We start from the raw sequence: 23,459 nt of genomic DNA on the forward strand, positions 1-23,459 counted from the left end.
GCAGTAAAGTACTGCAGTAATACAGACGCAGTAAAGTACTGCAGTAATACAGACGCAGTAAAGTACTGCAGTAATACAGACGCAGTAAAGTACTGCAGTGATACAGACGCAGTAAAGTACTGCAGTAATACAGACGCAGTAAAGTACTGCAGTAATACAGACGCAGTAAAGTACTGCAGTAATACAGACGCAGTAAAGTACTTGTGAAAGAAGTGCTTGTTGCCAGGCAACGTCCCTGGTCTGTGTGGGATGAATAAACAAACTCACCATCAGACCTGCTGCTCGTCTCTGTAGTTTCGTGTTATTAGTTTAGTCAAACTCAGCGGGCGCCAAGTCTGAGGTTTCAAATCCCCCTCATAAATCACAGGATTTGATTTGGTGAAGGACTAAAGCCAAGACTAAACCAGGACTAAACCAGGACTAAACAAGGTCTAAACCAGGTCTAAATAAGTCTAAATGAGGTCTAAGCAGGACTCCAGGAGGTCTGGACCAGGTCGGGGGTCAGAGGTCATCACCACAGACACACAGAGTCTCTCGTTCTGGTTTAAGTTCAGACTCAGACTGTTGCTCGTCTCAGTAGTTTCGTGTTATTAGTTTAGTCACAGTCGGGGGTTGCCAGGTCTGAGGTTTCAAATCCCCCTCCACAAATCACAATATTTGATTTGGTTGAGGTTTAAATCCTCACAGACCCACAGGATTCTGAGTCTCGCTCCAAAAGGAAAGATGGAAGTGAACGTCAAACAGTGGGCTGCGGCGAGCGGGTTTCCCCCCCCCCCCGACGCCGTTTATAATCCATTTTAAACAAGAAACGAGACGATGAAGAGAACAAACCCCGCCCCCTCAACCAATCACACCTGGTGTTTTTGAACAGTTTGAAACATTCTTATAATGGATCAATGAAAAGAAGAAGAGACCAGTGAATATGTGTCGTAGTTTTCAGTCTAGAAGTAAAAGTCGCAGCAGCCAAAAAACGAATAATGAAGAAAAAAACATATTTAAGTCAAACTTTTTGGGGAAATCGCTGATACTGTAAAATCAGACCAGGAGCAGATATTTCCTGTGTAAAGTTTCGTTCTGGTGATGTTGGAGTGTTTCACCCCTCGTCCTTCAGTCGTGCTCCGTCTGAAACAATCCACTCCTCAAGAAATATTTTAGGTGAGGAGTGCGGTGCACGGAGAAGAAGTGAGGAGCGGGGGGCTAAACCAGGACTAAACCAGGACTAAACCAGGACTGTTTGTCGGGACTGGTCTGAAGGTGCCCGCATAGACTGTCGAGTGACCGCAGACGAAAGGACCACGCCGGGACTGAGGCTCCACGGTGCCCACTCACTCTCTCACTCTGTCTCTCTCTGTCTCTCTTTAAGTTTAGTTTCTGTAAAAACACTGTAAACACGTGTGGCAAAACTGAATTAAACACATGATTATGTCAAACGGCTGATGTGGATCTAGTCTCGTTATGGTTTAAATGTTGTAAAGTTTAGTCATGTAAAGTTTATTTATGTAGAAGATTTTAATTAATAATCTGCTGCAGTGTCACTTGTTCAACAGTGTTTGAATCGTTGGGTTTGATCTGCAGTGGATTGTGGGATTAAACCTCAGATCCTGACGCTGGAACATGGATCTGTTAAAATAATGAACCTCCTGAGTTTCTTCTGCTGAAGGAGCTCATGGTTCTGGTTCTGGTCTGGAGAACAGAGTTAATGCAAAGATGAGCTTGTGTTGAGTTGTTTTATTTATGAATGAAAAGAAGGAAATATGTTTTATTTCTTTTATTTTACAGTTAAATTATTATTTATGTAATTAGGTTTTTGTAAACTTAAATGTTCCTGCATGAACTGTCGACCTCTTACACTTCAATAAAAAAAGACCTTGTGGAATTTGGCAGATTTGTTTTTGCAGTTTTCAGTTTTAGGAGGTTATTTTTTCTTGAACATATATGGAGATATATATCGTATATCGAGATATAACAAAATATATCGAGATATATTTTTTGATCCATATCGCCCAGACCTAGTCCTGATTTAGTCCTGGTTTCTCTACAGATGCAGTTTTCTGTTTAGACCTGGTTTAGTTTAGTCCTGGTTTAGTCCTGGTTTAGTCCTGGTTTAGACCTGGTTTAGTCCTGGTTTAGTCCTGGTGGTTTAGTCTTGGTTTACCTGGTTTACCTGGTTTAGTCCTGGTTTAGTCCTGGTTTAGTCTTGGTTTAGTCCTGGTTTAGTCCTGGTTTAGTCCTGGTTTACCTGGTTTAGTCCTGGTTTAGACCTGGTTTAGTCCTGGTTTAGACCTGGTTTAGTCCTGGTTTAGTCCTGGTTTAGACCTGGTTTAGTCCAGGTTTAGTCTGGTTTAGTCCTGGTTTAGTCCTGGTTTAGTCCTGGTTTAGTTTAGTCCTGGTTTAGTCCTGGTTTAGTCCTGGTTTAGTCCTGGTTTAGTCCTGGTTTAGTCCTGCTTTAGTCCTGGTTTAGTCCAGGTTTAGTCCTGGTTTAGACCTGGTTTAGACCTGGTTTAGACCCTGATACAGTCCTGCTTTAGTCCTGGTGACTGGTTGATATAAATAAAGCGTCTCAAACAGAAGCTCGGGGTATTTCCAGCGCTGGAGTCTGGATGAACAGACTGGAGCTGCTGATGGGCTCCAGCTTTAATCGGACGAGACGTTCACGGGCCTCAGCTCCTCGTGTAACAATCGATGATTATGTTTCCAGACTCGGAGCTTCGGAAAAAACATTTCTCCAGCCCAGAAACGCTCAGAAACCAACTCCGAAAACACGAAACCTGAAGAAGAGTCGTCACAGTGAAAAACAGGCGGCAGTTTTGGTTAATGAGACAAACGGGTTGGAATTTAAATTAAAATAAATGAACAAAATAAAGATGTAAATGTAAAATCTATTGATACGATATTTACACAATCTGAATCTCACAGTAAGAACGAGATTTACAACGAGATTTTGTGAAGGTGAAAAAGATAAATATGTGACTTTTCTGTCATAATCCAAACAATAACAAGAACTAAACCAGGACTAAACCAGGACTAAACCAGGACTAAACCAGGACTAAACCAGGACTAAACCAGGACTAAACCAGGACTAAACCAGGACTAAACCAGGACTAAACAAGGACTAAAAGGACTAAACCAGGACTAAACCAGGTCTAAAACAAGGTCTAAACCAGGACTAAACCAGGACTAAAACTAAACCAGGTCTAAACCAGGACTAAACCAGGACTAAACCTGGTCTAAAACCAGGACTAAAACTGGTCTAAACCAAGACAATAAAAACCCACATCTGAACCACTGACGAAACCATTTCTAAACAAGATTAAAACCAGAAGCAGGACTAAGTTTTGACTAAACCAAGATTAAACCAGGTGTAACCAGGACTATACAAGGTCTAAAAAAGGACTAAACCAGGTCTAAACCAGGACTAAACCAGGTCTGGTGATAGTTTGTGGAGGCAAATAAAATTATAAATACGCAGCTTTTCTCTCGTCATAATCCAAATAATTCAGATTTTAAAATGTTTAATAACAGTTTTTTTTTTCCCTGTCGATTGGACTGAAACGACTTTTAGTTTTGTTCTTTCTTCTCTTGATCGTTGAGGATAAATTGTTCATGAAGAATGTTTCTCCTTTTTATTATCTTTATCATGATTTATTATGGTTTAGATTTTATTAGTGAGTTTAATTGTTTATTTTGGGTTTGTGTTGCAGCTGTGGGAATCACACCAACAAACGACAAATACTGTTGAACGAGCGGCCGTGACCTCAGCCTGGAGGCATTTCTTGTTTTTCTTGTTGATTGTTTCGTTCATTGTCTCGTTTCTCCACATTCTGTCCCTCCTCCTCCTCGTCCTCCTCGTCTTCCTCTCGTCCTCTGTCCTCTGTCCTCTGTCCTCTGTCCTCTGTCCTCTGTCCTCTGTCCTCTGTCCTCACCCTCACACTGGGCTCTTTGTTTGCAGTTTTGTTTGAGTCTCAGGCCTCAGACCCCGAGGAGACGTGAGGAGGAGACGTGAGGAGACGTGAGGAGGAGACGTGAGGAGACGTGAGGAGGAGACGTGAGGAGGAGACGTGAGGAGACGTGAGGAGGAGACGTGAGGAGACGTGAGGAGACGTGAGGAGACGTGAGGAGGAGACGTGAGGAGGAGACGTGAGGAGGAGACGTGAGGAGACGTGAGGAGACGTGAGGAGGAGACGTGAGGAGACGTGAGGAGACGTGAGGAGACGTGAGGAGACGTGAGGAGGAGACGTGAGGAGACGTGAGGAGACGTGAGGAGGAGACGTGAGGAGACGTGAGGAGACGTGAGGAGGTGAGGAGGAGACGTGAGGAGAGGAGACGTGAGGAGACGTGAGGAGACGTGACGTGAGGAGGAGACGTGAGGAGACGTGAGGAGACGTGAGGAGGAGACGTGAGGAGACGTGAGGAGACGTGAGGAGACGTGAGGAGGAGACGTGAGGAGGAGACGTGAGGAGACGTGAGGAGACGTGAGGAGACGTGAGGAGACGTGAGGAGGAGACGTGAGGAGACGTGAGGAGACGTGAGGAGACGTGAGGAGGAGACGTGAGGAGACGTGAGGAGACGTGAGGAGGAGACGTGAGGAGGAGACGTGAGGAGACGTGAGGAGACGTGACGTGAGGAGGAGACGTGAGGAGACGTGAGGAGGAGACGTGAGGAGGAGACGTGAGGAGGAGACGTGAGGAGACGTGAGGAGACGTGAGGAGGAGAGGAGACGTGAGGAGACGTGAGGAGACGTGAGGAGACGTGAGGAGGAGACGTGAGGAGACGTGAGGAGAGAGGAGACGTGAGGAGACGTGAGGAGACAGACGTGAGGAGGAGACTGAGGAGGAGACGTGAGGAGACGTGAGAGGAGAGGAGACGTGAGGAGGAGACGTGAGGAGGAGGAGACGTGAGGAGGAGACGTGAGAGAGTGAGGAGACGTGAGGAGACGTGAGGAGGAGACGTGAGGAGACGTGAGGAGGAGACGTGAGGAGGAGACGTGAGGAGGAGACGTGAGGAGACGTGAGGAGACGTGAGTGAGGAGACGTGAGGAGAGGAGGAGACGTGAGGAGACGTGAGAGAGGAGACGTGAGGAGACGTGAGGAGACGTGAGGAGACGTGAGGAGACGTGAGGAGGAGACGTGAGGAGACGTGAGGAGGAGACGTGAGGAGGAGACGTGAGGAGACGTGAGGAGGAGACGTGAGGAGACGTGAGGAGGAGACGTGAGGAGGAGACGTGAGGAGACGTGAGGAGGAGACGTGAGGAGGAGACGTGAGGAGGAGACGTGAGGAGACGTGAGGAGACGTGAGGAGACGTGAGGAGGAGACGTGAGGAGGACGACACTGTCACATATTTCTTCTTCTTCTGTTTTCATCGTTCAAACTGCTCCAGTGTTGATTTACGAGGAGTTTGACGTGAACTTATGAAATACAACTAAAAACATCTGCAGGAAGCTGCACCAGAAACAGAACAAATTAATCAAATAAAAATAAATAAATAATACTTATATAATAAATAAATACTTATATAATGCAGGATATAATAAATACTGCAGTCGTAGTTTCAGTCACAAAAGTCTGATCAGACCTGAGCCTCTGCAGCTCAGGGGCCTTTGGAATTACAAAATAAACATTTATATAATATTTAAAATGAATAGATCAGATAAATAAATTAAAGTACATTTTTGACATGCAAAAAAAAAAAAAAAAAAGATGGAATGAAATGTCACAAACTTTTAAATGCAGTTTTGAGGTCAGTTTTGCTCGTGTCCTGTTTTCACTGTCGCCTCTCGACTTTATAAAAGTTCAGACAAAAAACCTCCTGGACGTCCCCAACGCGCCTCCCGGGCGTCCGTCACATTTCCCGTCTTTTCCTGGAGCAGCTCTGACTTTAATGTTTTTGTAAACACATCAGACGAGGAGATCGGCTCAGCTGCTGAGGCGAGTTTATATTTATACTCCGCTAAAGACACCGGGCCAGTCTTGGTCCAGTCTTGGTCCAGTCCTGGTCCTGGTCCGGTCCTGGAGATCAGTTCGGTGGTTGTGGCGTGTTTATATTGTTTGTGGCTCCTGGTCCTGGTTCTTGGGTCTTTCTCTTTCTTCTTCTTCTTCTGGGTAATAACGTTGCTACGTCACTGGATACTCGTCCCTGATTGGTTGACGTGGTGCATCCGAGGCCAAAACTTCAGCTTTTTTAAACTTCTGACATCTGAACGTTCAAGACACGACGAGTCGATGGCAGATCCACGCCGCAAACACACAGGACCACTGAGACGCACATCCAAATAGAGTTTGCGTGTGAACCAGACGCCTCGACGCCGCCGTCTGAACGAGCCTTAAGACGACAAGTCACAGTAATACTAACAACTAGCATGCTAACAGCACCCCAGCATTATTTACTGTTTCACGGAAGATAAAAATGCTCAGTGATCAGATGCAGAGAGAGAAGAGGAGCTGCTCTTGTCACTTTTACTGTGGCGCTTTTCCACCTTCAGGGCCTCAAAACGCTTTACAACAAGGAAGTGTCTTGCCCAAGGACACAGTGACAGCATTCATCTGTGGGAGCTGGAATCACACCAGCAACCTGTGGGTCAGTGGATCTGATGCTCATCCCGTGATGTTGAGCAGATTTCGAACCACAAACCTTCAGATCAGTGGACGAACGCTCGACCGACTGAACTCCTGCTCCTTTTGTCACATTTAAACACATTTTAGTTTGTGACATGAGCAGAACCCGGTGCAGCCGCTTTCACGGACGGTTTGGAGCAGATGAATTTTCAGAACCGCAGTGTTTCCCCAAAGCCCGATTCTTCTCACGGCCTTTGTTTAGTCTCCGCTCGTCCGCTGCAGCTGCGAGCACTCGAGCCGCTCCAATGTGTCAAACCTCAAATCGACTCCAGACCAGAACTCACTTTGAAACTCGTCCGTAATCTCCCGAGATAAACACAAACAGAGCTCAGGTCACGTACGCGCCTATAGATCCTGCAGGTTCATCTGGAAACTCGAATGACGTTTTCTCCTGCAGCGAGATTTATGCACATTTACCAAACGCACACGTGACAAACACAGACTCACTCCACTTTTTATTATTCAGACTTCAGCCACACGTCGCTGTACATCTGTTCTCTAACATGTCCAAAAAATACAAATAAAATCTGTAACATTGATTTAAAATGGGTTTAGTCAGGGTTTGGGTTTGGACTTGGACCTGGTTTAGTCCAGATTTAGTCTTGGTTCTGTTCCAGACAAGAATAAAAAGACAAACGGTGTGAGTTTATATAATCTGTGTCCATCTGAGCTGTTTGTGAGTTTAAATGAGCCCAGAGATTTTGGAGGATAAAAACAGGAAATAGTTTGACACAAAGACGGGAAGTGAGAGAGAAGAGTGAATTTGGAGAATATGTTTGACGTGTGTGTGTGTGTGTGTGTGTGTGTGTGTCATATTCTATCCATAGACCTCCATGAAGTCACCCCCATCAAACATAAACCTACACAAAAACTCTGTCAGTCGTTTGTGCTGCAAAAAGTTTAATTTGTGTTGCTTTAGTTTGATTCTTTTACAGGTCAAATTGGAGTCACCAGCCCCAAGGAAACTTCAAACTGCTCTGAAACTACAAAACAATGGAGTCAATCGTTTGGTTCGTGCTGTAAAAAGTTTGTTTTGTGTGATTCTGGTTCTTAAAATATGAACAGTTTTATTTTCGATGACGTCGTCGAGCCTCAAAATGTGAAACAGCCTCAAAACAACAGAAAATTAAACCAAACGTTTGTATTTTGTTTGTTCTGTTTTGTGCTGTGACTGTTTCATTTGTGCGAGTTTATTTCTAAAATGATTCATTATTATTTTTGCAGAAATATGAGGTCATTTCCGTTCAGCTGACACAGCGACTTTAGTTAGTGCTGTCGTCAAAACTGCACTAATCCAGACCAAGACCAGTCCAAGACCACAGGGTCTGAGACTGAGACGAGACCGAGACTTTTACAGGTCAAAACCGAGACCACGGCCCATCGAGACCAAATTAAAACCATCTTTGGCATTTCTTTAATTTACTTGTATTTTACAGTTATTTTCACACATTTATATCAGTGTTTTTATAAATCTATCTCCATTTGATCCTGTTAATGTTCATTTAGTCTTAAAATAAACCAAACAAACTGTTCTGCACCTCTTTTTTGGACCCTGAACCAGAGTTTGAGAACCTCTCCTTTAATCCCACTTCCTCTAGAACTTTACACAAAACTGAATCAAAGTGAATCAAGTGAGTTTTTCTAGTTCGTCACATTTACAGTCACATTCTCTCAGTGGTTTTGCATTAAGATTTAACCTCTGCACATTTACCGACCAGAATGAAATATGATCACAAATACTTGTAAATATAAATGAGTCATGTCATTTTATCTTCAGTTTGTGTGAAACATAAACAAATGTGTCAAGGCTGAATTAAACACATTATATTATCATGATTGTTTGTATTTTTCCTGCTTTATTAAAGAGATCATTTTTGCGCTTGTGCATTTATAAGATTATTACAAGAACAACGGAAGTGACGGACGGACAAGTGAAGAAGAAGAACTACAACGTGAAAAGTAAAGGAACGGAGAAGTTGGAAACGTAAGTAAAAGTAATTTATTGTTTTATCATTATTCGTTTCACGTTGTAGTTCTTCTTCTTCACTTGCTGCTTGGTCCCGCGGTCACTTCCGTTGTGGCTTTTTAATGTGTTGTGGCTTTTGCGTTTGTGTTGTGGTTTTTGAATGTGTTGTGGCTTTTTGATGTGTTGTGGCTTTTTGATGTGTTGTGACATTTGCATTTGTGTTGTGGCCTTTTTGGGTTTATTGTGGCTTTTTTTGGTTTGTTGTGGCTTTTTAATGTGTTGTGGCATTTGCATTTGTGTTGTGGCGTTTGTATTTGTTGCGGCATTTGCATTGTGGCTTTTTTTGTTGTTTTGTGGCTTTTTTGGTTTGTTGTGGCTTTTTTTGGTGTGTTGTGGCTTTTTAATGTGTTGTGGCATTTGCATTTTGTTGTGGCGTCTGAATTAAAATAGAGTCCCGCGTTCATTTCAGTTGTGTCTTTTTTGGTGTGTTGTGGCTTTTTTAGTGTGTTGTGGCTTTTTTGGTGTGTTGTGGCTTTTTTAGTTTGTTGTGGCTTTTTTTTGTGGTGGCTTTTTGGTTTTTTGGCTTTTTGTTTGTTTGTGGCTTTTTTGGTGTGTTGGTGGCTTTTTTTTGGTTTGTTGTGGCTTTTTTAAAGTTTGTGGTTTTTAGTTTGTTGTGGCTTTTTTGGTGTGTGTGGCTTTTTTGGTTTGTTGTGGCTTTTTTTTGTTGTGGCTTTTTTGTTTGTTGTGGCTTTTTTGGTGTGTTGTGGCTTTTTTAGTTTGTTGTGGCTTTTTTGGTGTGTTATGGCTTTTTTGGTTTGTTGTGGCTTTTTTAAGTTTGTTGTGGCTTTTTTAGTTTGTTGTGGCTTTTTTGTTGTGTTGTGGCTTTTTTTTTGGTGTGTTGTGTTTTTTTTTGGTGTGTTGTTTTTTTTGTGTGTTGTGTTTTTTTGTTTGTTTGTTGTGTCTTTATTGGTTTGTTGTGGCTTTTTGTTGTGTTGTCGTGTTTGTATTTGTTGCGGCGTTTGCGTTTGTTGTGACTCTCGGCTTCAGTAGTGGAGAGACAGAGAGAACGAAAGAGACTGGGAGATGGAGAGAAGCGACAGAAAGAGGTAGAAAGAGCGAGAGGAGAGCGAGGGAGGAGAGAGAAAAGGACAATAGAGTTACATAATGGTCAGGTAAAGGGTGGAGAGAGGAACAAAAACACTTCTGTTCATTACAAGTCGCTTTAATCCGTCTTCTAATGCTGTTCCCTCTGCAAAAACACACCTGGACTTGTGTTTGTTTCATTCACACACAAAGTTTGAGTAACTCTTTATTATTATTAGTCTGTTTACATCTCCAAAGGTCGAAACGCTCTGCTCCACCCGGTGATGTCATGAGGCGGCAGTTTTGTAGTTTTCAAGTGAGCAGCTCCTTTTGTTCAGCCGAGATCGTCGACTCCAGGGCTCGAAATGATCCAAATGACTCCAGAAGTGAAGGCGTTTGGAGTTTAAAAACACAGTGGAGCGCTTCCTGTATTACCACGTGACATCACAAGGTGGAACTGAGTGTTTTCTGTTTGAGGGAAGAGCTCCAAAGCCAAAATCTGCAGGAAAATAGAGTCACACGGGCTCTTTAAAGGTGCATTATGTAACTTTTCTGGTGCTTTGAATGTCCCCAGTGTCATTATTATGTTTGTTTTTCTTTCTTTTTTATAGCATTAAAGAGCAGCCTGATTTTGATGGATAGATGTGATGTTGACATTAAACTCTGCGCCCCGGCCTCACCCTGTGCCCCGGCCTGACCCCGCTCTTGTGTTTTAACGATCATTTGGTTTTGTTTCGTACAGATTTACCCGTAATCCCGTGGGTGTGACACAGAGCCGCACAAACAGCTGTGGGAGGCTCAGCTCTTCAACGGGGCTCAGGCTGTCAGAGGCGTGCAGGTCTCACCAGGACACACACAATGCACCCGATGATGTGAGGTTTACAGCGGCCAAACGTTACCTAAACGTGCCCCTGAACGTGATCCGAACGTGATCCAAACGTGATCTGAACGTGCCCCTGAACATGATTTGAATGTGCCCCAAATGTGACTCAAATCTGATCTAAACGTGATCAAAACGTGACTGAAATGTGCCCAAAATGTGATTCAAACATGATCTTACTGTGCCTCGAACATGATTGAAACTTGATCCAAATGTGCCCCTAAACGTGCCCCAAATGTGACTCAAACATGATCCAAACGTGCCCCAAATGTGTTCCCAAAGTGACCCAAACATGCCCCAAACGTGACCTGAACATGCCCTAAACGTGCCCCACATGTGACCTAAATGTGCTCTAAATGTGACCCAAATGGACCAAAACATGCCCCAAAGGTGACCCAAACGTGCCCTTAACGTGACCCAAACGTGCCCTAAACATGACCAAATGTGCCGTAAACATGCCCCAAATGTACCCCAAACTTGACCCAAATGTGTCCCAAACATGACCTAAACATGATCGAAATGTGACCCAAACGTACTACCAACGTGACCCAAATGTGCCCCAAATATGACCCAAAACATGTCCCAATCATGCCCCAAACATGACCCCAAATGTGCCCTAAACATGACCCCAAAAATGTCCCAAACGTGTCCTAAATATGTCCCAAATGTGCCCTAAACGTGCCCCAAACATGACCTAAACATGACCGAAACGTGACCCAAACATACGACCAACGTGACCCAAATGTGCCCCAAATATGACCCAAACATGTTCCAACCGTGCCCCAAACATGCCCTAAACGTGACCCAAACGTGACCCAAACATGACCCCGACCAGCCAGTGTCAGAGCAGGTCAGAGGCTTGTGGTTTGTGGTTTGGAGCGTCACACGATGAGGTTTGTGCTTTTTTTGTCTCAACTAGATTTAACTAATGAGTAAGAATTTGTGCGTTTGCATTTCCCCGAGAACAGTGTCCAAGTGTCCCCTGTGTCCTGTGTCCAGTGTCCATGTGTCCAGTGTGTGTCCTGTGTCCAGTGTCCTGTGTCCAGTGTCCAGTGTCCAGTGTCCTGTGTCCAGTGTCCAGTGTCCTGTGTCCTGTGTCCTGTGTCCTGTGTCCAGTGTCCAGTGTCCAGTGTCCTGTGTCCAGTGTCCAGTGTCCTGTGTCCAGTGTCCAGTGTCCTGTCCAGTGTCCTGTGTCCTGTGTCCAGTGTCCTGTGTCCTGTGTCCAGTGTCCAGTGTCCTGTGTCCACTGTGTCCTGTGTCCAGTGTCCAGTGTCCTGTGTCCTGTGTCCTGTGTCCAGTGTCCAGTGTCCTGTGTCCAGTGTCCAGTGTCCAGTGTCCAGTGTCCAGTGTCCAGTGTCCAGTGTCCTGTGTCCAGTGTCCAGTGTCCAGTGTCCTGTGTCCAGTGTCCAGTGTCCTGTGTCCTGTGTCCAGTGTCCTGTGTCCTGTGTCCAGTGTCCAGTGTCCTGTGTCCAGTGTCCAGTGTCCTGTGTGTGTCCTGTGTCCTGTGTCCTGTGTCCTGTGTCCAGTGTCCAGTGTGTGTCCAGTGTCCAGTGTCCAGTGTCCTGTGTCCTGTGTCCTGTGTCCTGTGTCCAGTGTCCAGTGTCCTGTGTCCACTCTCTGGACAGTGGGACAGTTGGACTCTGGTCAGTTGTGAAACATGTGGACGTGTTTATGTCAGGGGCCTGTGAGACTCAAACCCGTGTGACCCCGACGAGACGTCCAGACGCTCGTCATTCATCAGTGTTTCCACGGTGACGTCAGGAAGGTCGAGAACTTGTATAAAATGCTGTTCCCATGTCCCCACAGGTTCTGGAGACACGACCCGGTGGACTTGAGCCACTCACTCTGATATTATGATTAGGGGTGTCAAATTATTGCGCTAATTGCGATTAATTAATTACAGTCATATTTTTTTATGTTTTTTTAATCGCGTTAATCTTATTTTTAATCTCTAACTTTACTGTTTCTGTACGAGTTGCCTTATTATAAAATCTGTTTTTATGTGTTGGACAACAACACGTCGCTCCCGCAAAGAATTGTAATTTTCATTCTCGTTCTCGCTGCGTCTGTGATAAACCTGCACACGTCTGATCTGAAAACATCACGACACAAACAGAACAGACTCACCTTCAGCAGAACCTCCCTCTGTCACAGAAAGAACATCGATATTCCACTGAGTCGTGTCCTTGAGTCCGACAGAAGTTGAACTGCATCAGCGACACAAGCGTTTGTTTTTTTTTTCTTTTCTGGCTTAGTTTATGCAAATGAGTCATGTGGTTTTTAGTTTAGTTTCTGTGAGACTTGAACAAATCTGCATAAAACACATTATAATGTCAAATGTTTATATGTTGTAAAGTTGAGTTTATTTATGCAGATTAGTAATAATAACATAACTCAAAATGTATCTTTTTAATTTAGCTTTTAATTGAAACTTTTACTTGTTTTATCAGTATTATTATTATTATTATTATTATTATTAGCTTTTAATTAAATTACCATTTATATTTTATTTAGTCTCCATCTGTTTTTAGCTCTCCATTTATATTTTTATTATAACCTTTAGGAGCTTTATGTTTATGTTTTATTCTTGTATATATGAAATAATGGGGGGGGGGCTGCTGTTATTTTTAATATTGTAATTTTTTCTGTTGCATGTGAAGTACTTTGTGCTACATTTCAAATGTATGAAAAGTGCTATACAAATAAAGTTTGATTGATTGATTGATAATGATGTTACTTATATAACGTTGATAGTAGGAAAATAATGTAATAATGAATTCAAATTAAAATACTTCAAGTTGAAGGTTTTTCTCAGCAATTTTTAGGTGAGATTAAAAAAGAGATTAATTAATTGCAGATCATAATTAATTAATCTCGCTTGACAGCACTAATTATGATGTCAGATGTGTTGCCGATCGTTGCCGCTTGCGGGTAAATGTTACATTATTTATTATTTTAAAAAAGACACAAAAAAAAAGGACAAAAAGTTGTGAGATCAGAATAGTTTATTGAGGGTTACAGACAGTAGCAGCAGGGCTCTGGTCCAAGTGCTGAACTCCACTTTGTACAAAAACTCAAACATTTGATGTTTTTATTTTACGGCTCATTCAAGAGAACGACTGTCTGTGCTAACGCTAACGCTAACGCTAATGCTAATGCTAAAGGCAAAAATATATAAACGTCAACATTTTCTCTCGAGGAAAAACAGCAGGTTATTTATTCTCTTAAAAATAGATCATCATAAAAATCTTTTCTTTTTTCAGAGATGTTTACAGCTCGTGTGTGATTCTAAAGTTAAAGTCGTGGCAAAAACGCACAATAAATACAAACAAATAAACAAACAAACAAACAAACACGTGAGAGCGCGAGTCACAACAAAACCGCGCAAACGTTTAACGGGATTTAAAGAGAAACAACCAGTTTAGACCTGGTTTAGTCCTGGTTTAGACCAGGTTTAGACCAGGTTCTAGTTGTGGATTTGAACAACTGATCTAGACCTGGTTTAGTTCTGGGCTAGACCTCGTTTAGTCCTTAGATAGACCTGGGTTAGTCCTGGTTTAGTCCTTGGATAGACCTGGTTTTGTTCTGGTCTAGACCTGGTTTAGTTCTGGTCTAGATCTGGTTTAGCCCTTGGATCAACCTGGTTTAGTTCTGGTCTAGACCTGCTTTAGTCCTTGGATAGACCTGGTTTAGTCCTTGTTTAGACCTTGAATAGACCTGGTTTAGTCCTTGTTTAGACCTTGGATAGACCTGGTTTAGACCTGCAGATAAGATATGCTCTAGTCCTCAGTAAATCCTGGTTGGATCCTGGTCCAGTCCTGGTTTATATCTGGTTCAGTCCATTTGACTCTCCCGTTCTCTGTAGAAACTCATTTAGTCTCTTTAGTCCTGGTTTAGTAATTCAATAACAAATAATAAAATCTGTGTTTATTCAAAGTTTACAACGGAATTTATAATAATCCCGACTAAATCCTGGTTTATAATTTGATTTCTAATGAATAAAAGTTTGTCTTTAAAGTCTTAGTTTATTCAAATCCTGGTTTTGTTCATTTCTTACTTCGTCTTTTTCTCGTTTTATGAATTCAAATATTCTTAATCTCTTGGTTTAGTCCTGGTTTAGTCCAAGATCAGACCTGCTTTAGTCCAGGTTTAGTCCTACACTGATCCTGGTTTCACTTCTGTTCCGTTGATCCTGGTTTAGTCGAGTCTAATCCAAGTTTACTTTTGGATCTTGAAGTCCAGGTTTGATCCAGGTTCAGTCCCTCCTCCGTCTTTTTCTATACAACTTTATTTTACGTTTAAATCCGGATTTAGGATTTAGAATAAAACATTTTCCGCGTTTCTGTCTGGGTTTAGACTCGGTTCTGGTTTAGACCTAAAATTCATTTGTTACTCCCACATTTTCTCGTTGGATTTTATGAATTAAAATCGTCTTAATCTGTGGTCCTGTTTAGACCTGTTTTAGTCCAGGTTTAGTCCTAAAAAGTCCTGGTTTCACTCGAGTTCCTTTAACGTTTTATTACGTTTCATTTCATTTAAAAAACTGTAAATTTAAAGAGTCAAATGTGTGTTTAGACCTGGGCCAGACCTGGTTTAGTCCTTGGCTAGACCTAGTTTAGATCTGATTTAGTTCTGGGCTAGACTCGGTTTAGACCTGGTTTAGTTCAGGGCTAGACCTGATTTCGACCTGATTTAGTCCTTGAATAGACCTGGTTAAGTCCTTGGCGAGAGACCTGGTTTAGACCTACTTTAGTCCTTGGATAGACCTGGTTTAAATCTGGGCTAGACCTGGTTTAGACATAGTTAAGTCCTTGGATAGACCTGGTTTAGTTCTGGGCTAAACCTGGGTTAGTCCTTGGCTAGACCTGGTTTAGATCTGATTTAGTTCTGGGCTAGACTCGGTTTAGACCTGGTTTAGTTCAGGGCTAGACCTGATTTCGACCTGATGATTTAGTCCTTCAATAGACCTGGCTTAGTCCTTGGCGAGAGACCTGGTTTAGACCTGGTTTAGTTCTTGGACAGACCTAGTTTAGATCTGCTTTAGTTCTGGGCTAGACCTGGTTTAGATCTGATTTAGTCCTTGGATAGACCTGGTTTAGACCTGGTTTGTGCCTTGGTTAAACCTGGTTTAGATCTGCTTTAGTTCCAGGCTAGACCTGGTTTAGACCTGATTTAGTCCTCGGGTAGACCTGGTTTTTTCTTGGCTAGACCTAGTTTAGACCTGCTTTGGTTCAGGGCGAGATCTGGTTTAGATCTGGTTTAGTTCTGGGCTAGACCTGGTTTAGACCTGGTTCAGACCTGGTTTAGTCTGTAGATAGACCTGCTTTAGACCTGATATAGTCCTTGGATAGACCTGGTTTAGAGACCTGGTTTAGTCCTGGTTTAGTTCTCGTTTTGAACCAGTAACTTTAAAGAACCAAACATGTTTTTTTTCCATCAGATTTCGTCTAAATCCGTTGAAACGTTTTGCAGTTCCGTCGTTTCTCGGCTTCGCGCTGGTCGTCGAGTTTTATTTTACGCTTTAATTTTTTTAGTGTTTAGCAAAAATACAGTTAGAGAAAAAACATGCGAGGAGAAAAATGTGGGTCCGACATCGCGGTCGAGCTGCGGGCGTCAAAAAACTCCACACGAGTTTCAGAACAGGAATGTGGACGGCCAAAAGTGTAAGAAAAAAAACAAAAACGAGAGGATTTCTGGGGTTTTCTGGGAGCCGCCTGTGAGCCGCAGCTGCTCCTCGGCTCCTGCGTGTCAGACTACATTTCCCACGATGCACCTCACCTCGTTTACGCTTTGGAGGAGATTTCAAAAAGACGTCGAGACAGAAACACAAACGGTTTAGGGTCAAGTGAGCGGATTTTCTCAAGTTTTTTTGATTTTAGTTCGTGAGAAACGGTTCAAGTCCCACTGTAGACCTGGTTTAGTCCACGTCCAGACCTGGTTTAGATCTCGGTTTAGTCCTGATCTTTGTGGTTCTTTGAGGAACAGTCGCAAGAATCTTTTCAAATAGTTTTAGATCCACTTTTATGGCACATTTTTTTATTTAAAAAAAAAACAATAATTAAGTTTGAAACGAGTGGAAAAGAATCATGACTTTGAAATCTTTTAATTAAAGCTCCACTCTGCAACTTTTCCAAAGGACCTGATTTAGACCTGGTTTAGTCCTGGTTTAGACCTGGTTTAGACCTGGTTTAGACCTGGTTTAGTTCCTGGATAGACCTGGTTTAGTCCTGGTTTAGTCCTGGTTTAGTCCTGGTTTAGACCTGGTTTAGACCTGGTTTAGACCTGGTTTAGTCCTGGTTTAGACCTGGTTTAGACCTGGTTTAGACCTGGTTTAGTCCTGGTTTAGTCCTGGTTTAGTCCCTGGTTTAGACCTGGTTTAGACCTGGTTTAGTCCTGGTTTAGTCCTGGTTTAGTCCCTGGTTTAGACCTGGTTTAGACCTGGTTTAGACCTGGTTTAGTCCTGGTTTAGACCTGGTTTAGTCCTGGTTTAGTCCCTGGTTTAGACCTGGTTTAGACCTGGTTTAGACCTGGTTTAGTCCTGGTTTAGACCTGGTTTAGTCCTGGTTTAGTCCTGGTTTAGACCTGGTTTAGTCCTGGTTTAGACCTGGTTTAGTCCTGGTTTTCAGTGTGACTCCGGTGGTTCTGTTCCACCTCGTGACGTCATGAAGCCGTCGTTTTTTTGTTTTTTTTAAAGAACGTCGTCGGCGAAGTGTCAAGACTCAGATTCGAGTTTGAAACCGACGAGAAATCTCCCCCAAAGTTCAGGAAAACCTGGAAGCGCCCGTTTCCGATGTCACTACTTTTATTCCTCGTGGTGTTTTCGTTTACAAAATGAAATCATGGCGTTTACGGTAGAATCACGTCACTGGAGAATCTGCTCGCGGTTTCTACGGTTTTACTGGGTTTTTGGGGAGTTTTTGGAGAAGCGGGAGGTCGGACACTGAGCGCTGAAGGGACAGAGTTGGAGACGTAACACTGTTGTGGGTGGAGAGGAAGAGCGAGGGAGGAGGTGGAGGAGGTGGAGGAGGAGGTGGAGGAGGTGGAGGTTGAGGGTTGGATTCTCAGGGTTCGGTCACGGCGCTGGGCTCCTTCTCGTAGATGTAGCTGCCCACGCCGCCGGTGTTCACGCCTGAAACGAGCACAAGCACAGAGGGACAAAAACCAGGGTGAGAACGAGGCAAAAGGCAAAAGGTCAAAGGTCAAAGCAGAAAAACAGGAGAAGCAGAGAAGAAGAAGAAGAAGAAGAAGAAGAAGAAGAAGAGGAGGAGGAGGAGCAGAAGGTTTGAGACGAAGGTGGGCGACACTTTTAATGCAGTTTGGTTCTACTGAGATATAAAATTATTATATATTATTATATCTTACGCAAAAGTGACTCTTGTGAGGTTTAAGTCGTCTCCTCATGTTGTTCGATCTGTGTGTCGTTTGTAAATTTGTTTTTCAAAATAAAACTAAAAATAAGAAAACGAAAAAAACAAAAAAAAGACCAAATATTTTCTTCATTATTTGTCTCCAAAACCAAAGTTTTCGATTTTGACTGAATCACGACTGAGGACTAAACCAGGACTAAACCAGGACTAAACCAGGACTAAACCAGGACTGAGTGTCTGACTGACTGGGGTTCTGCCTTTCAAGTCCAAGATTAGTCCTGGTTTTAGCCCCGTTTTAGTCCTGGTTTAGTCCTGGTTTAGCCCCATTTTAGTCCTGGTTTAGTCCTGGTTCAGTCCTGGTTTAGTCCTGGTTTAGTCCCATTTTAGTCCTGGTTTAGTTCTGGTTTAGTCCTGGTTTAGTCCTGGTTTAGACCTGGTGTAGTCCTGGTTTAGTCCTGGTTTAGTCCTGGTTTAGACCTGGTGTAGTCCTGGTTTAGTCCTGGTTCAGTCCTGGTTTAGTCCTGGTTTAGTTCTGGTTCAGTCCGTTATCCGTTTTTTTTTTTTTTTTCATTTTTCATTTAAACACAAAATCAAAAACTGAAAAAACGAATCATGATCTGTTTTTTTTTTTCATTTTGGTTTTGGAGACAAAGAATGAAGAAAATAGTTGTTTTTTTTTCTTTTCATTTTCTTATTTTTGGTTTTATTTTGAAAAACTCATCGTAAAAGTGCAGTTTGTTTTGTGCGTTAAACTTGTGCGAATGAAACAAAACACATCTCCAGGTTTGTTTGTGACGAGAAAACGACATTAAGCTTTTTAAACTCGTCTTTCCCGGCAGCTTTGGTGTTTTGCATTGACAGAAATTCAGGAGCATTTGCATCTTCCAGTTTTCCATATGTAAAAATTCAAAACACATTACGCAAAATAGAGTTTTTTTTTGAGCTTTTAACCAGGAAAGAACAACGTCGCCTTATCAAAAAAAAAAAAACAAAAAAACGTGGAGCTGTTTTTTTTAAGTCTGAGTTCGGTTTGTGGTTTTGAGGATTAAAAACAAAAAAATTCAGTTTCTACAAGACTTAAAAACAGCGTAATTAGAATTAAACTCAAGTGAATTTTCAAAAACAGCTCAGATATTTTATAAAAGCAGCTCTTGAAATCAAAATAAGTGCTGTTTAACTGTAATTATGAAGCGTTTTTTGTCAGAGAATCACTGCTTTTAATTCTCGTCGAGTGAGTTTAACCTGAATTTTTTGAAAGTCTGTGGTTAAAGTTTCCCCCCAGTAGAAGCAGAAGCAGCAGAAGTAGAAGTCGTGAGGTCTTAAAGTGGTTTTGCAGTGACACGGAGATTAGATTAAGAAACTCTGCGGCGTGTGAGCGACTCGTGCAGAATCCGGACGCGCCCGGTTTAACGTTCAGGCCGAGAGCGGAGAGACGGAGTTGAAGCGGCGGCGCCCCCTAGCGGTTACCTTTGGGCCCGAACAGAACGGCGTAGCAGGGTTTGTGGCAGTACGGCATTCCGTCGTGCTGAAAAACAAACAACAACAAGTCAGATTTACACTCAGGTTTTTTGGTAACACTTTATAATAACTACACCTTATTTAGCCTTAATAAAGCATGAATAAAGACTTAATTAATAATGATTCATGCTTAGTAAATGCTTAATAAAGGATAGTTTGTCTTCACTTTAGAAAATCTCTCAAAAAGACTAAACTAACAGATAACAGCTGCCTGAATTATCATTGCATTTCATTATTAGTAAATCATTCTCTCATAGTTTACTAATGATTAATAAATGGTTAGTTCATGAGTAATTATGAGTAACTATAAATAAATAATATAAAGTAAATAAATAATTATGAGTAACTATTTACAGCACAGGCAAATTAAGTGCAAGTGCTAATTCAGGTAGTACTTAAGTAGTTACTAAGTGTGAATCATTATTAATTAAGTCTTTGTTCATGCTTTATTAAGGCTAAATAAGGTGTAGTTATTATAAAGTGTTACCAAAAAACCTAAGTCAGATTTACGCTCAGGTTTTTTGGTAAAACTTTATAATAACTACACCTTATTTAGCCTTAATAAAGCATGAACAAAGACTTAATTAACAATGATTCAAACTTAGTAAATGCTTAATAAAGGATAATTCATCTTCACTTTAGAAAATCTCTCAAAAAGACTAAACTAACAGATAACAGCTGCCTGAATTATCATTGCATTTCATTATTAGTAAATCATTCTCTCATAGTTTACTAATGATTAATAAATGGTTAGTTCATGAGTAATTAAGTATGAAATAATTATGAGTAACTATTTACAGCACAGGCAAATTAAGTGCAAGTGCTAATTAAGGTAGTAATTAAGTAGTTACTAAGCGTGAATCATTATTAATAAAATCTTTGTTCATTATTAATTAAGCCTTTGTTCTTGCTTTATTAAGGCTAAATAAGGTGTAGTTAATATAAAGTGTTACCAGTTTTTTTTTAATAGTTTTGTCACAATATGAACTTTTCTAAGGCACAGACTCGATACTCGATACTGATCCCACGATGAGAATAAAAACCTTTCTTTAATGATTTCATAACATTAGAAATAGATTAATACAGATTAAAAGAGTAAAACTGAAACTGAAACTATATTTTTAGGAGTCGTGATTGATGAAGCTCTAAACTGGAGTTTGTGAAATAAATAAATCAAATAAAATAAAAATAAATAAATAAATAATAATAATAATAAATAAATAAATAAATAAATAAAAATAATTAAATAAATCAAACTATAGGCATAATTTCCAAAGTGATTGCTGTGCTGTGGTGAAGAAAAAACAAACAAACAAAAAAACAAAAAACCCAAACCAAAAAAAAAAAAAAAAATAAAAAATACAAGACTAGAAAACCAAGTGTACGACCCTTAGAAAACAGTAACTGTAACAAACAGACTCAACGGCTTTTGTAAAGTTTGAAGTTCACACGTTTTTACAAACCAAACTAAAACTGGAGGTAAATCTGTCGTCAGCAGTAAAACCGGGAGCGTCTGTCATGTCCGACGCTCACGTGTACGAGTCTGTGTGTGTTTACGGACCAGGTCGTTTAAAGGCTCATTTCTCTCCCGTCAGTGGGACTTTTTTAAAAATCGAAACCTGAAAAATGAGGATCTAGTTTTGATTCGAGTTTTAGTGTTGATTTGGAGGTGAAGTGAAAACCATTTCAGGAAATTCATCATGAAACTGAGAGAAGGTCAAGGGTTTAGAGTTGGAATGTAACGATATCCAAATCACTCGATATTCATCTCACAGTACGATATTTATTACAATATTTTAGGCAGGCTGATGTAATTGTAGATGTGACACTTTTTTACTTTTAAAATACCTTCATAAGATTTCGGTGTGAATTATTTCCATCATAATCCCAAGAATTCAAGTAAAAAACATATTTCTTCATGGTTTCTGTGCTGAAATGCATCATGGGAAATGTAGTTCCTGATGTTTATTTGCTGTTGCTTCTATAAAACCATGAATTTAAGCAAAGGAACTTGGGATTTGAAATATTGTGACAGTCCATGATGTGATTGTGAGACTTTTATTGCGATATTTTGGTTATTATTGAGTCTCTAGTTTAAAGCACTGCTACATCATTCCATAAACAGTATCTCATGTCATATAGTTGGTGGCTTCTGTGTTTATAAAATGTAAAAAGTTTTAAACATAAAGACAAACAACAGTGAATGAGGCTGAGTCCAAATGTTTCCCTGGTCACACGTGATCATAAACTGTAGTGTCGATGATGTTTAACAAACTCAGACTGAGACACAGACTCAAGTCTCCAGACGGTGCACAGGTCAGAAAAACACGTCTCAGATTCACAATATTTGACTGAAACAGCAACAAATGTGTTACATCAGTGATAAGAAGTGCAGTGCTGCCCCCTGCTGTCCAGACTGTGAAAAAAGTGCTACAGCCAAATGTGACCAGTGGAATAAAAAGAGATTAATAATAGAAATAAACTCACAAGCTCTAAAAAAACATAAAATAAAGTAACATAAAATAAAATAAAAAACCTAAATAAATAAATAAATAAAATAAAATAACCTAAAATAAAATAAAATAACCCAAATAAAATAACCTAAAATAAAATAACCAAAATAAAAAAATAAATAAAATAAAATAATAACCTAAAAATAAAATAAAATAACCTAAAATAAAATAAAAAATAAAAAATCTAAAAAATAAAAAATAAAAAAAATAAATAAATAAAATAAAATAACCTAAAAAAAAAAAAAACATAAAATAACCTAAAATAAAATAACCTAAAATACAATAACCTAAAATAAAATAACCTAAAATAAAAATAATAGTAGTGTTAGATTCTGACCTCTGCGTGACTTCCTGGGGCCAGAGTTTTGCTGCAGCGTTCACACCGCAGACACGGCCTGTGCCAGTCTTTCCCCAGAGACGTCACCTTCTCCGCTACAACAACAAAACAGCAACAACAGAGACAGAAAACATCATCAGAAACATTTTTAAACATGTAAATATGACAGAGAGATGTGACCTGCTCTGTAATCAACCCTCTGGAATCACATTCAGACTGAAACTTCTCCACGTCTGATCAGAGATTTAACCCTTCCAGACTTTTCCTGGAAAAGCTGAGTTGCTTTTTGAGCGTATTTCCGGCATTATAAGACAAGTGTCCAATAGGAACTTTGTTTTGGTCCAAACTCCTGCGCTCCGTCCATTTTGTTTGGTCTAAACTTTGCCAAAGAGTGAAGTGAGTCAAAATGTTCGATGTTCTGAGCGTCTGTGTTCAGAACAAGTGTAAAAGTCGCTCTAAGTGCAGAAATTTTTCACATAAATGGACAAATTACACATCTTGGTCTGAGTAATTGTGCATCTCTTGTTATTTTTATTTGTATTTGAGTCCAAATGTCCAAATCCAAATGTAATAAACTCATGTAAATGTAGAAGTGATGTGACTCTGTGACCTGGACCTGACTCCAGCTGTTTCCACGACCTGCACCAGTCAAGTCATGAGGACACTGCACTTTTTTTGTTTTTGTTTTGAGGCAATAAGGAGAATTTGAGTTTATTTTCAGACTTCATATTTTATACTTTTGTAGCTAAGGCCAGAAATTAAACATGTTTGCTGTTTGTTTTGTATGAAAGGGTGTGAATTTTATTTTTCGTTTTTCTTTATATTTGTGATCCTGTGGTTTTTATTAAAGTGATATGACACGACTCCAGCAGCAGATTGTGAAATAACAGTTTGTAGTGAAAAAAATGATGTATAACACTTCATTTGGGGGTAAAAGGAGCAGTTTTAATAGAAAAATTAAGATCCAGGTGAGGACAAATGTACTAAAACTGCCCTCAGGTCTGGAAGAGTTAAGTTCACGTCTGAGGAAAGTGCAGGACTCACCAAAATAAACCTTCTTGTTGCACTTGGGACACAGGTTGGCCTCTCCAGAGAAAGTGGTGATGCTCCCGGCTGAACGACAGAAAAAAACAAAACACGTTTAATCTGAGTCACAGAAAAACAAAAGAGTTTATCTGAACAT

The 23,459-nt window shown here is 40.9% G+C and overlaps 2 protein-coding genes across 12 annotated transcripts in view; both read right to left on the reverse strand.

Annotated features, from left to right (window-relative positions):
- The window catches only part of LOC129410510 (zinc finger protein 271-like), a 688,773-nt gene that overhangs the window by 305,031 nt on the left and 360,283 nt on the right, over positions 1–23,459 (reverse strand). The window lies entirely within an intron of this gene.
- Positions 1–23,459, reverse strand: part of crip2 (cysteine-rich protein 2) — an 81,837-nt gene that overhangs the window by 3,299 nt on the left and 55,079 nt on the right. The window contains exons 5-9 of one of the 11 annotated variants that reach the window (XR_008632930.1): positions 23,321–23,389; positions 22,277–22,371; positions 19,376–19,433; positions 15,908–17,670; positions 2,075–2,132 (exon numbers count right to left, since the gene is read on the reverse strand). Coding sequence is in view for 1 of the 11 variants with exons in the window: in XM_055159083.1 (XP_055015058.1) it covers positions 17,603–17,670; positions 19,376–19,433; positions 22,277–22,371; positions 23,321–23,389 (290 nt within the window). In the remaining 10 variants the exon portion in view is untranslated. Of the gene's footprint in view, positions 1–2,074; positions 2,133–13,536; positions 17,671–19,375; positions 19,434–22,276; positions 22,372–23,320; positions 23,390–23,459 lie in introns of those variants that run through there. The other 10 variants (XR_008632921.1, XR_008632922.1, XR_008632924.1 and 7 more) reach the window with 10 other exon arrangements.

This window comes from Boleophthalmus pectinirostris, unplaced genomic scaffold (genome assembly GCF_026225935.1).
Source record: "Boleophthalmus pectinirostris isolate CB_2022bp ecotype Guang Dong unplaced genomic scaffold, ASM2622593v1 HiC_scaffold_10, whole genome shotgun sequence".
Classification (NCBI taxonomy): Eukaryota; Metazoa; Chordata; class Actinopteri; order Gobiiformes; family Gobiidae; genus Boleophthalmus; species Boleophthalmus pectinirostris.